The sequence below is a fragment of the Eulemur rufifrons genome, chromosome 29 (genome assembly GCF_041146395.1).
Source record: "Eulemur rufifrons isolate Redbay chromosome 29, OSU_ERuf_1, whole genome shotgun sequence".
Classification (NCBI taxonomy): Eukaryota; Metazoa; Chordata; class Mammalia; order Primates; family Lemuridae; genus Eulemur; species Eulemur rufifrons.
In genome coordinates this window covers 87,456,118-87,470,589 of record NC_091011.1, presented here as the reverse complement: position 1 = coordinate 87,470,589, position 14,472 = coordinate 87,456,118, and the positions used below count along the sequence as shown (strand labels likewise).

At 37.4% G+C, this 14,472-nt stretch overlaps 1 protein-coding gene across 1 annotated transcript in view; it reads right to left on the bottom strand.

Moving 5' to 3' along the window:
- Positions 1-1,355: 1,355 nt before the first annotated feature.
- Positions 1,356-14,472, bottom strand: part of IFT56 (intraflagellar transport 56) — a 38,499-nt gene continuing 25,382 nt past the window's right edge. Inside the window, exons 13-18 of the mRNA XM_069461914.1 lie at positions 13,297-13,385; positions 12,987-13,070; positions 11,773-11,842; positions 9,714-9,820; positions 2,539-2,672; positions 1,356-1,467 (exon numbers count right to left, since the gene is read on the bottom strand). Coding sequence (XP_069318015.1) covers positions 1,356-1,467; positions 2,539-2,672; positions 9,714-9,820; positions 11,773-11,842; positions 12,987-13,070; positions 13,297-13,385 — 596 coding nt within the window. The remainder of the gene's footprint in view (positions 1,468-2,538; positions 2,673-9,713; positions 9,821-11,772; positions 11,843-12,986; positions 13,071-13,296; positions 13,386-14,472) is intronic.

Sequence of the window (14,472 nt, the reverse complement as noted above, 5' to 3'; positions counted from 1 at the left end):
CCAGAAGATAAAGGGTATCTTCAGTCATTGATCTTCTTTCCTTGGCTGCTTTAAATCCTGTTATGTTTTAATCTCCGTTCTATACAACTTCATCACCCAGAGCAGGATGTCGGGATGTCGGTGGAATAAGTGAAACAGCTAATAGAGTGCTTATACGAATTTTTCTGACCTTAGTGCCTCAAGGAATTCTGACTTTGAATTCTCTTCCCATCTATTCTCTGTTAGGGATGATAGAGATGGCGCTGGACTTTCTAGACCTGTAACACGAGGTACTTTAAGCTAACAGAAAAAACTCACATGGTATAGGAAGGCAATCTGAAAGACAATCTGAAATATAAACAGATGTAAGTCTGTTTCTGGAAATAGGCTATGAGCATATGCTCAATTGCATAGTAGGTTTATGTTGTCAGAGCTCAGAAACATGGGGCTAGAATATGTCTCAGGACAGAGTTTAGCCATTAGGAGGTCCTTCAAAGGGTTTTACACAACTCATGTTTTATTATCATTATGTTAATAAATGTCCACAATGCACATAATCTTTGTAGCCCTACTTTCAAAATTGATGTTTATTCAGCAAATACATTAGGAAAAATCTAACCTGTTTTGTTCCCTAAAATATAATGGAGAAGTGACTAACGAGATTTATATATTTTATTTCCTGAATATCTTTAGAGGTACTACACACATTTTTTCTCACAGTACTAACCTTTTTAAAAACTGCAATACTCCTCTTACTCCACTGTAACATGTTATTATCATCAATAATTTAATTACTGAAAGAGTAATCCCATAAGCCTATTATCTATTAATAACTGGACAGTTTGATAAAGGATCTTATCTGCCATTCTCAGAATCTCATAGCTAGTTATAATCTCTGTTCTCCCAAGATTAAGAGATGCATTTACAAAACCCTTTATGGAATTCCCCAAGAAAATGGGATGATGTACAGAGATGCCTAAACATAAAATGATAGAACGATGGTGATTCTTGAGCGTCAAAGACATTTGTTACTGCAACTATGAGAAAATGCCATGAAATGAGAACATAAAAAAAAGTTATGCTGTTCTCCTTAAAGTCAATAAATATTACATAAGAGTACTCTGATGTAATTTTTGGAAGAAAGGCACCAGATAAGTCCAAAGTCTTATTGCTAGTAGGATCATACAGGGGCCATAGACCATAGTATTTTGTTCAGCCAGGAGGCTAAATCTAAGAAAGTCAGTCACTGAACTTGAGGCTTGAAGAGCAAGGAAAGAAAATGTCAGTAGAACCCTGCATCTTACATTAAACTTGAGGAAAATGATTTCCAAGTTTATGTCAAGGTGGAAGCTGGCTCCTAGGACTCTGGAGCTATTTTAGATAGGCACTCTGTTTTCTTTGGCCCATTTCTTCATGATCCGGATGATGTACTCAACTTGAGTATTACCTGTGCTTCTCAGTAAATGGAGCACTTCTCGAAGGGTCTCTCTGAGGAAGAGATTTGAAAGGACATGTTTCAATAAAGAATGAAAATTAAGAAATAATATAAACTCATAACTGTTCTTCATATTGTACTTCCAGTAGGGCATTTTTGGTAATAGACTCCTCCACTATGTATTCATAAAGCAATTACAAACCTCCTAGCCTTTATTCTTATGGTGACATAGTAAAATGGAAATTCTGTGAAATCCTTCTCACCAACCCGTGTTCCTTGTTTATCTGTACTGTCTATGTATGTACTATTAATCTCTTTGTCCTCTCTGAGATGACCTAAATATTCCCATTTCCATGCTTATTCTGCATGATAGAGTAGAAAAGTATACTCAAGAGTTGGGTTCAAATTCTGTCACTAAGACATCACTTAATTTGTTTGAATCTTAGATTTCTCCCTTGTTTAAGGTAATCACCATAAACTGGGTGTCACTACTGTATTTGTAAAATTTTACAAAGCCAGAGGAATAGGTGATTTCTTCAAGAAAGATAATACATTAATAAATATAGAAGAGAGGAACATTAAGGACTAAGACTTGGCAAATATCCAGCATTCATGTTTTAAGTAATTTAAATTTAATTAAACTTATATTTAAGTAATGTATACTAAAACTTCCCTATTGCTTTAGTAAACTTATAAGTGACTATGAACCCATTTCCCTAAGACTTTTCTCATATTTTCCATTCCTAATTCTTCGAGGCCTAAAAGATACAAGAAAAAGCCAACAGGTTTAAAAAAAAAAAAGCAGAAGAGTGAAAAAGATTTTATTTATGAAAATGCCTATTTATTTGAAACCAAATATACATCTTGCTCTTATATTTAAGAGCTGTTAGTATACCCAGTGTCCCTAGTATATATGATTTAGAAAGATTTGATTCTATAAAACAAAGCATTTCCAGAGGAAAATGGTTAGATAGAAATATTTAATATCTTAACAATTTTTTCATCATTCTAAAACATCATTATAATTTTGATTTTTCAGAAGATATCATCCAACAAAATAATTATTTTCCCTCAAAAACCAGCAGTAAATGAAAAGAGGCAGTATTTCTTGTCTGTTTACTTACTTGGGCTCTCTGCCGGCTAAGATCATCTGGAAAATGCCTACACAGGCACCCCTTTTGCCTTCCCAATATTCAGGGTTGGGATCCAGTCTCTCTAGGACATCAAAAGCTTTGGCTGAATAGTAAAACTGGCCCATCTGAATAAAAGAAAGTACTGGGTAATACTTAGTCAAAAGATTGCACAGAATGAAACTAAACATAAAGATGATAAGAAACAGAACTATATGAAATAAGTGCGTGGGGAATGACAATATTTTCAGTTAGCAAAACAGATAAAGTTCAATTGCTAATTAAAACAAGAAGAAGGAAAAATCACAGTTTGGGTACATAGGTTCAGTTTAAACCAGCTTACCTTCATTCAGTTTTCAACAGTATATAGCATTTTTTCTCTATATAGCCAACTTATGCTATAATCAACACATTCGTTATTTCTTCTAATTATATTCTAATCTTGAGGATAGACTTGACAACTGTGATTCGAACTGGGTATTTTTCAAGTCTCTTCAACACATTCTTTTCAGATGAGTATTATCACTCATTTTATGCTAACCTGATCATGTTCATTTCAAGAGGGTGGTCTTTCCCTGATCTTGTTCCTAAATTCTTGGAATGCCTAGACACATACTGACTACTACTGCAAACACTAAATCTTTAAAATATTTAATTCATTTTGACAGATGAATTTCCAAATATACTACACATTTATTTTGCCTCACAGAACATGCTGAATACTATTAAAATTTGCTTTGATGAGTTTTCTTGATTGGCAATCATAAATGTATACTGTTACCAATTTCATTTAAGGCTTCAAATTGCTGGACTACCCCTCTTTACTCAGTGTGGTTTAGTTACTTCTCTATTCCTGCTAACAGTTTTTCTAAATCTTTGACAATTTCCTTAAGCCTCTACTGCATTATTAGCTTAGTTTTATTCTATACTTCATAAGGAAAACACAACTTTCCTCCCTTCAGTTCAAATTATATTTATACCTTTATTCATCCTTCCCTCTTTTCTGCCTATCTTACAGGAAGGAGTGTCCTTATTCTTTTCAAGGTTAATCCTTCTACTTATGCTCTCTTAAAAAATATTTTTTATTGTGAAATAACACACAAATAGAATGGTGGATGAAACATAACATGTACAGCTTACTAATTGTAATGTGAATACAGTGTACCCACCACCCAGGTGAAGACACTGACAGCAAAAGAAAAGCTCTCTGTGTGTCATTTCCAGACCATAACTCCCCCTCTTTCCCCACCAAGAGGAATTACCATTCTGACTTCTATGGTCATCAGTTCTTTGACTTTCATTATGGTTTTATCTCCTATGTACACATCTTTAAACAATATAATTGAGTTTTGCCTCTCAGAACTTTATATGAAATAATACTATAAATATTCTATTGTGTCTTGCATCTATGACTCAACATTATGTTCATAAGATCCATCTATATTGCTATACATAGCTCTAGTTAGTTCACGTAAGAAAACCTTTTTATTCTGAAATAATTAGAGATCCATGGAAGTTACAAGGATAGGACAGAGGTCCCATGTATCTTTCACCGCGTTTCCCCAAAGGTTGCAGCTTATATAACTATAGTACACTATCATAATACTAAAAACTAGGAAATTGACATTGGTGCTGTGTATGTTGATGATAGTCTTATTTCATCACGTGTAGTTTCATGTAATCACCACCACTATTAAGATACAGAACTATTCTATCACCACAAAGATTTCCCTTTATAAAGTCATTTATAAATGATTTTATAGTCACACACATGCCCCTGCCTGCTCACCATCCCTAACCTCTAATAAACACTAATTTCTTCTCCATCTCTATAATTTTGTCATTTCAAGAATGTTTTTTTTTTTTTTGAGACAGAGTCTCACTCTGTTGCCCAGGCTAGAGTGAGTGCCGTGGCGTCAGCCTAGCTCACAGCAACCTCAAACTCCTGAGCTCAAGCGATCCTCCTGTCTCAGCCTCCCGAGTAGCTGGGACTACAGGCATGCGCCACCATGCCCGGCTAATTTTTTTTTCTATATATATTTTTAGCTGTCCATATAATTTCTTTCTATTTTTAGTAGAGGTGGGGTCTCGCTCTTGCTCAGGCTGGTCTCGAACTCCTGAGCTCAAACGATCCGCCCACCTCGGCCTCCCAGAGTGCTAGGATTACAGGCGTGAGCCACCGAGCCCGGCCTCAAGAATGTTTTATCCAACACATGGAGCAGCAGGCAAAAAAAAAAAAAAAAAAAGAATGTTTTACATATATGAAATCAAACAGTATGGGACTCTTTGAGACTGGCTTTTTCTACTCAGTTTAATGTCCTTGTGATTCCTTGTTAATCCAAGTTACCGTGTTTGCTCCTGTTATAGTCACCTGGCAAAAACAGGAGGGACCCCAAAGCTTAGTTTGGATGTTGAGACTGATGACACCACAAACACAACATGAGGGTAGGGAAAGTTTTCTTACTTACATAATTGAGGTCTCTAGGGAGAGTAGAGCAGCCCTCTTAATAAGCAGGTCGGAAATGGCCTGAGAGAGCAAGGAAAGGAGGCTGGCCTGGGTGTTACCTTGGTTAGGAAGTGGGGCTGGGTGAGGGTTCCTGTGCATGGGCGGGGGCTTGTGTGGTCTGAATCACCCACTGGTGACAAAAAAGGGAGCACATAGGCTTATCATTTTGTCCAGAAGTGGGGCATAAGGGGAAGAGACAGGGGTGAGGTTTAAAAGCTGTCAGTAGTCAAACATCAAGAAATGGAGTCAGACTCTTCATTACAGTTTCTTTTTACTGAGTAGTAATCCACACCAAACCAGTTTGTTTAACCATTCACCTATTGAAAGATGTTGACTGTTTCCAGTTTTAGGTTATTACAAATAAAGCTGCTATTAACGTGTGTGTATTAAAATTTGTGCTATTAACATTTGTGCATTTCTATAGATACAGGTTTACATTTATCTGGGATAAATGCACAGGAGTGCAATTGCTGGGTCAGATGGTAAGTATATGTTTGTTAAAGAAACTGTCAAAATATTCATGGTATATATTTTTCTATCCTTTTACTTTTTTTTTAGAGACGGGTCTTACTCTGTCACCTAGGCTGGAGTGCAGTGGCGTGATTATAGCTCACTATAGCCTTGAACTCCTGGGCTCAAGTCATCCTCCTGCCTCAGTCTCCCAAGTAGCTAGGACTACAGGTATGTGCCACCATGCTCGGCTAATTTTTTTATCTTTTGTAGAGGCAGGGTCTTGCCATGTTGCCCAGGCTGGTCTTGAACCCCTGGCCTCAAGCGATCCTCCTTTCTTGGCCTCCCAAAGTGCTAGAATTAAAGGCATGGGCCACCATGCCACATCCATTCTTTTATTTTTGACCTATCTATATCATTATATTTGAAGTGAATTTCCTATAGAGAGTGCACAGTTGGATTATGGGTTTTCTTATCCATTGTATCAATATCTATCTTATAATTGGCATATTTAAACCATATATATTTAATGCAATTATTGTTATGCTAGGGTTAATTCTGCCATGTCCCTCCCATTTGTTCTGTTTTTCTTGGACAAGGATATCTCACATATGTCCCTGTAGTTTGCGGCTGGAGAAAGACGTGACCAGGTAATCCCCACAGTTGGAGGATAAGACAGCCTGTGTTTGACTTTTCTAGCCTTCACCTATACATAGCTTTTTCCTGATGTTTCTTCAGTGTAATATACCTTAGCCATGAGTATAACTTTAATATTGAGTCATATGAGTCCTTCCAGTGAATCATCAAACTAGTGGGTGGTCGTGGGACCACTGAGACACTGGGTAAATGCTATCTTTTTTTTCAAAGTAGTTAACTTCCTTTGATCTTAACCCTATTCCCCTCTCATCTCCTCTAACACCTTACTCCATCAAAAATTAACACACTCTCATAGGCCGGGCGCGGTGGCTCACGCCTGTAATTCTAGCACTCTGGGAGGCCGATGCGGGTGGATGGCTCAAGGTCAGGAGTTCGAGACCAGCCTGAGCAAGAGCGAGACCCCGCCTCTACTAAAAAAAATAGAAAGAAATTATCTGGCCAACTAAAATATATATATAGAAAAAATTAGCCGGGCATGGTGGTGCACGCCTGTAGTCCCAGCTACTCGGGAGGCTGAGGCAGTAGGATCACTTGAGCCCAGGAGTTTGAGGTTGCTATGAGCTAGGCTGATGCCACAGCACTCACTCTAGCCTGGGCAACAGAGTGAGACTCTGTCTCAAAAAAAAAAAAAAAAAAAAAAATTAACCCACTCTCTTGAATTTTTAATCTTCCTGTTCAATGGCTCATTTTCTTCTGCCTACAGATACACTTTTTTATCCCTCCTCCCATTTTAAAAGAAAGAGAACTCCCCACTTTGGCCCTCAAAAATCCTAAATCCTGTTTTTCCTTCTAAGTTAGCACTACATTTGTCTCCTTAACCTCAATATCAAAGTTTTAAAGATTCTGGTACATTGCTTCTGCTTTCTAATTTGACTCTCTTCTCTGTCCACTCCTGTCTTCTCAGTCACATGCATTTCTTTCTAGCTTCAGATTTGACACTTTCTTTCCTTGGCTTTTTTTTTTTTTTTGAGACAGAGTCTCACTCTGTTGCCCAGGCTAGAGTGAGTGCCGTGGCATCAGCCTAGCTCACAGCAACCTCAAACTCCTGAGCTCAAGCGATCCTCCTGCCTCAGCCTCCCGAGTAGCTGGGACTACAGGCATGCGCCACCATGCCCGGCTAATTTTTTCTATATATATTTTTAGCTGTCCATATAATTTCTTTCTATTTTTAGTAGAGGTGGGGTCTCGCTCTTGCTCAGGCTGGTCTCGAACTCCTGAGCTCAAACGATCCGCCCACCTCGGCCTCCCAGAGTGCTAGGATTACAGGCGTGAGCCACCGCGCCCGGCCTTTCCTTGGCTTTTGATTAAACAGGAACAAGAAACAGAGTAATGAGTAAAAAAGTCCTTGTTCTTCTCTTTCTTCTTTGTTCCTTCTGTCTCTTTCGCTTGCTGTTTCTATTTCTATCCCTTAAATACTGGTGTTCCACTAGGTTCCTTACATTCTCTCTCATACTCTGCTGCTGCTGCTGTTACTATTACCACCACTAACTACTGTTAACTTCTAAATCTACATTGCTAATCCTGATCTTTCACATGAATACCTAAGCTCCAGGCTCAGCCTGTTAATTTCCTACTTCTATTATCTCTGCAGGGAACCCCAAAGACACTTCAGATTTAATACATCTAAAATTGAAATATAACAATTTCCTGTCTTTTTTCCCTCTGCCTCTTCTAACTTACTTAACAGCATTGCCATTCACCAACCCATATTAAACTATTATTTTCAAGTTTCCTATGTCCTGAAACCTTTTCCACTGATGGTGATTCACTTCTCTTTTTTTTTTTTTTTTTTTTTTGAGACAGAGTCTCACTCTGTTGCCCAGGCTAGAGTGAGTGCCGTGGCGTCAGCCTAGCTCACAGCAACCTCAAACTCCTGAGCTCAAGCGATCCTCCTGTCTCAGCCTCCCGAGTAGCTGGGACTACAGGCATGCGCCACCATGCCCGGCTAATTTTTTCTATATATATTTTTAGCTGTCCATATAATTTCTTTCTATTTTTAGTAGAGGTGGGGTCTCGCTCTTGCTCAGGCTGGTCTCGAACTCCTGAGCTCAAACGATCCGCCCACCTCGGCCTCCCAGAGTGCTAGGATTACAGGCGTGAGCCACCGCGCCCGAACTACTTCTCTTTTTGGTAATGATTCACTTTGACATGAGCTATTGCTGATTAATACAATACTAGACTCTCTTTACCTGACATTTTTCTGTCTTTTAGACAGGATGAGATATTCCAAAAATAGGAATTTCCAGAATTCAAGGCTATTTCTTTTTAATGGAGACAAGGTCTTGCTCTGTTGCCTGGGCTAGTGCAGTGGTGTCATTAGTGGTGTCAGAGGTTGCAGTTTAGTGCAACCTCAAACTCTTGGGCCCAAGCAATCCTCCTGCCTCAGCCTCCCAAGTAGCTGGGACTACAGGTGTATACCACCACACCTAGCTAATTTTTCTATTTTTGCTAAAGATGGGGGTCCTGCTATGTTGCCCAGGCTGGTCTCAAACTCCTGGTCTCAAGTGATCCTCCTGCCTCAGCCTCCCAAAGTGCTTGGATTACAGGTGTGAGCCACCGCGGCCAGAGGCTAATTTTTAAAAAAAATCTTTTAATCTATAGGCTAGGGTCCCAAACTACTTCCTCTTCCCTGCCTTTCTGACTCCTTATACACACACACACACACACACACACACACGAGAGCCAGTCTTTTACTAAATCTGACTGTTTTTAATTCTCTTTTTTTGGTTCCTTCATCTATCCTGTCTGCCATTTGCACCTTGTATTCCTCAAAGTTTGGTTTGAGTAAAACCAAACTTTTTTACCTGGGTAATCACACTCTCTTTCAGAGCTTCAATTAATATTTATGCATTCCATAATGACATTTTGGTCAATTATCTACTGCAAATGTGATGGTGGTTCCATAAGACTATAGTATAGTATTTTTACTGTATCTTATATATATTTTAGACATATTTAGAGACACAAATACTTACTATTGTGTTACAATTGCCTACAGTATTCAGTATAGTAACACATTGTACAAGTGTGTAGCCTAGGAGCAATGGGCTGTAGCATATAGCCTAGGTATGCAGTAGGTTATACCAACTAGGTTTGTGTAAGCGTGCTCCGTGATGATCATACGATGCTGAAATCACCCAGCAATGCATTTCTCAGAATGTGTCCCTGTCGTTGAGTGATGCATGACTGTACTTAAATGTTAATGATGACGCCCACTCCATGTCTCTAGCTGTCAGACGACATCTCTCTTAAGCTTTAGAACCAAATTTCCAATTATCAGATGAATATTTCTAACTTGATGGGATCTAAAGATTCACAGCCTTTAGAAATCCAAAACCTCCTCTCTAAATCATTATTTCATATACATGTAAAACTCTTAAATTCTGCCTATCTCTGAGTTCAGTTCATTCATAAAAATGATGACATTTCTAGTAACACTATGTAAATCCTCTCACTAATAGCCATTTAGTCTCTAGGACATTTCCCCCTAATAGTTAGCCAGTGCAGCAATATGATTCTAACCTTCAATTTTCCCTTTAGTCTAACGCACACTCACCTTGTAGCAGTCATTAGCAATGAGTTGTAAGAGACTAAAGGACTCGCCAGAGGTTTCCATCTTGAGATAAAGTTCCCAGGCTAGTCTTGGTTTCTTATTCATAATATCTACACAAGAAAACAAAGCTTTATGCATTTTAAATGTACAAAAACAACTTCTGCGTCTTGTTATTCTATGGATTTGATTCTACATTCCAAATAAACAAAATAATGGTAGAATACCTCTTTACGTGGAAAGCCTGCAATGTTGGCATTTAGCTGGCTCCCTATAAGAATTCTACTGTACTTAAAATATTTTAGTTAGGAATCACATAACTATGTCTTTTAGATTAGATTGACTTCTAGTAGTTTCCGCTTTGCTTGTCTGCTTAAAAGAGTATACCTATCATTCATTCAATTCTACTCATGGTTTCAGCCTCATTTAGAATATCTGATTGCTAAAATTTTCCTGTGACTACAAAAACTCAGTGAACATTTAAAATCTGAGTGGAAAAAAAGGAGCAAGAAAAGATAGTGAGTAAGAAAGAGAGAGAGACAGAGAGTATAGGCTCTATAATGTACCAAAAAATCGCATTTTTGACATTTTGCCACTTTTCAGATCTGAAACATAGTGAAAAGGTAAAATTAGTGTAATAATGAATTTCACAGACAACACTGTAAGCTGAGACTCTGGAAACTTTAACATGGCTAAAGGAAGAACTTGACATCTTCAGGACTGTAAGAGCTTAGATCAATATTGTATGGTAGAACTAATCACAGGGTAAACTTACATAACATATTTGCATGGCAACCCTTACTGAATAACATTAACAACCCTTAATTTCAGCGTTCACTCATTCTACACAATAAAATACAAAATAAAATTAGAAAACAATCATTGTCATTTCGAAACAGATTATGTAACAGAAAAGACATTGGCCTAGGCAAAGAATTTATGAAGAGGACCACCAAAGCAATCACAGCAGCTACAAAAATAAATAAATGGGACCCAATCAAATTAAAAAGCTTTTGTACAGCCAAGGAAACTATCATTAGAACGAATAGACAACCTACAGAATGGGAGAAAATATTTGCTCTCTGCACATTCGATACAGGGCTGATAACAAGAATCTATCTAGAACTCAAAAAGATCAACAAGAAAAATCAAACAACCCCATCAATAAATGGGCAAAGGATATGAACAGAAACTTTTCAAAAGGAGACAGAATAGTGGCCAGCAAACATATAAAAAAATGCTCAACATCTCTAATCATTAGGGAAATTCAAATCAAAACCACAATGAAATAACACCTAACTCCAGTAAGATTGGCCTCTATCAAAAAATCCTGAAGCAACAAATGCTGGAGAGGATGTGAAGAGATACGAACACTCTTACACTATTCGTGGGACTGCAAATTAGTGCAACCTTTGTGCAAAAGAATTAGGAGATACCTCAAAGAGCTACAAGTAGAACTACCATTTGATCCAGCAATAGCACTATTAGGCATCTACCCAAAGGAACAAAAGTAATTCTATAATAAAGACATCTGCACTCGTATGTTTATGGTAGCACAATTCACTATAGCAAGGATGTGGAAACAACCCAAGTGCCCGTCAATCCGTGAGTGGATTAATAAAATATGGTATATGTATACAACGGAATACTACTCAATTATAAGAAACGACGGTGATCTACACCTCTTATATTTTCCTGGATAGAGCTTGAGCCTATCCTACAAAGTAAGGTATCATAAGAATGGAAGAATACGTACCATCAAACTGGCACTGACTGATCAACACTAAGGTACTCACACAGTAGTAATATTCTTTGGGAGTAGGAGTGTTGGGGGTGGGTAAACTCACAACTAATGGACTCGGTGAGTGTTGTGGAGGGTGGGGAAAGTCACGTCTCAAATCATGGTTGGGATTTGGCAAAGTCATAACATGTAACAAAAATGTTTGTACCCCCACAATTTCATGAAATAAAAAAATTAAAATAAATAAATAAATAAACAGAGATATATACAAAATAGAAAAAAGAAAAAGAGGATTCCTCTTGTAATATTTAAAAGAAGACTCACAGCACCGAGCTAACCAACTGAGGTAAATGTAATCATTTTTTATCTTCTCACTTTGGATCAAGAGGAATACCTACAAGAAGAAGAAAGAAAGGGAATGAACATGAGGATGGTTTTGCAATAAAAATACCCATCGCTGGTTTGTCTTAGATTGATAATCACTGTCGCCTTATAGATGATCAAATTCTATAAAGAGGCTGGGCACAGTGGCTCATGCCTGTAATATTAGCACTTTGGGAGGCTGAAGTGGAAGGATAGCTTGAGGTAGGTGTTTGAGACTGGCCAGAGAAACATAGTGAGACCCCACTTCTACAAAAAATAGAAAATTTAGCCGTGTGTGGTAGTGCACACTTGTAATCCCAGGTACTTGGGAGGCTGAGGCAGGAGGATCACTTGAGTCCAGGAGTTTGAGGTTGCTGTGAGCTATGATGATACCACTGCACTCATGCCCGGGCAACAGAGCAAGATCCTGTCTCCAAATAAATTAATTTAATTTAATTTAATTTAAAAATTCTATGCGCGCTGCTAAGTAAAGGATAAAATTGTGGTGATTTTAACAGATTTTATTCAGAAATAGATATTATAAGCTGACAAAAAGTTGTTAAAGATATAGAAGGTTTGAACAGAATAATTAACAGCTGTATGATACATATTCTTTTCAAGCCTACATGGCAAGCCCCAACAGGACTTGCCATGTAGGCTAGTGTCATACAGGACTAGTATCATAAAGGACTAGTGTCATACAGACACAATATAATTAAGTTAGAAATTTAAATAAATAAATAGATAGATATTCATCGAGCTGTATACTTATGATTTTTATACTTTTCTGCACATGTTATATTTCCATAAAATTCCTCAAAAAATGGAAAAAATTAACACTGTTATAAAATCAATATCTATTCACATTGTACTTTTTCTTTTCTTATTTTTAGAGACAGGGTCTCACTGTACTGCCCAGGCTGGAGTGCAGTGGCATAATCATAGCTCACTGCAGCCTCAAACACATGGGCTCAAGTGATCTTCCTGCCTCAGCCTCCTCAGTAAATGGGACTAGAGGCACGTGCCACTATGCTCCACATTGTACTTTTTAATATAACCCAACAATAAAAGAATCTTTAATAATCCTTTATCCTTGATGATTTTATTTCAGCAAGAAAAAGATAAGGATGTTTTTATATAGAATCATTCAAATGCCTTCAAAAGCAGGTACCCACCTCTTCCCCCTCTCTGGTATTTCCTGTTGCAGCTTTGGCTTGGGCATAATTAAAATTAAAGATGTCATCATTATAGAAATAACTCTGAAAAACATCCCAAGAACAGGTCACATAAAGCATTAACATATAAAATATAAAACCATCCATTATATCAGATAAACACAAAAATAATCTTAAGGAATGAGCTGATGCCCCCAGTGCCACCATAGAATAAGGGACATCTCTAAGGGTATCCTTTCTTCCCTAACACATTATGTAGTGTGTATTTGGTATTTTGTATATAGAGTTACACAGATAATTCTGTACTGACCTTAAATGAGTTGAGGTAAATTAAGACATCATCAAATTGCTTAAGCAGGAAGAAACAGGAAGCCATGCACTGCCTCCCTGGTATCGTGTCTGAAATGAAGTGAGAAAAGAAACCACATATATTCATGAAACTCAAAGTTCTCTTTAGCTGCAATTTGAGTCATTTTATAATTTAGAGTTAGGAAATGTATTCCAAGACATCTTTCTAGATTCTTAAATTATAAATGCTATTCAGTGGACAAAACCCCAGCATAATGGAAGTCATGGTGCTTGAGAGTAACCAATGATCTCTCTGGGGATTAACTTCCAGAGTCCAAAATGAACACATACCCTGCAGGTACACTGGCTATAGTATTCTCTGAATTATTTTCCATGACTTTAATTTCCTCATCCAATTCTAACATCTGCACGCTCAATTAATATGGCTTGGTCTCAATCATCACTTGTCTAAGACAACGTAGCACTTCCAATCTCAAATGGAAAAGTAATTTTCCATGGAACCATCTGATTCTGATCCTGATCCAACATTTTGTCTGATATCTACTTGAGGTAGTGGAAGATTAGTATAAACCCCCCCCCCTTGCCACTGGCATTTCTAAGACCCTTTAACCGTTCAATGTTTTTCCTATAGCACTTAGTCTGATATACTATGTAATCAATTTACATATTATGTTTCTAATCTGTCCAACTAAACTGTAATCTCCACAAGGATAAGAAATTTTGTTTGTTTTGTTTATTGCTATATCCTCAGCACCTCAATAAGTACTTGTATGAATGAATGAATGAAATGGGGAAAGGAAATATTATTCAATAAATGGAGTTGGTGAAAAATTTGTGAATATCCAGGGGTCATAACAATGTTTTCCAATCAGTTCAGCATGAATACTGTTAGAATAGATGCTGGCCATAGAAAACTAGTATAGGCAGCCATGTTGGTTTATACTGGCTAACTATCAGCCCCTTTTATAGCCCTTTTTCAAATCTTTCATGGACTCTTGACTGATGAAATCAATACTTTCATAATAAAAATGAAGCCACAAGACTACTAGTGGGAAATATAGGTGAATATTATATATAGGTGAAAGTGGTGGTAAGAAAGCACTTTCTAAACTTGATACCCATGTAAGAAATGATTATAAAAAGATAAGCTTAAATTAAATATGATTTTAATATTTTT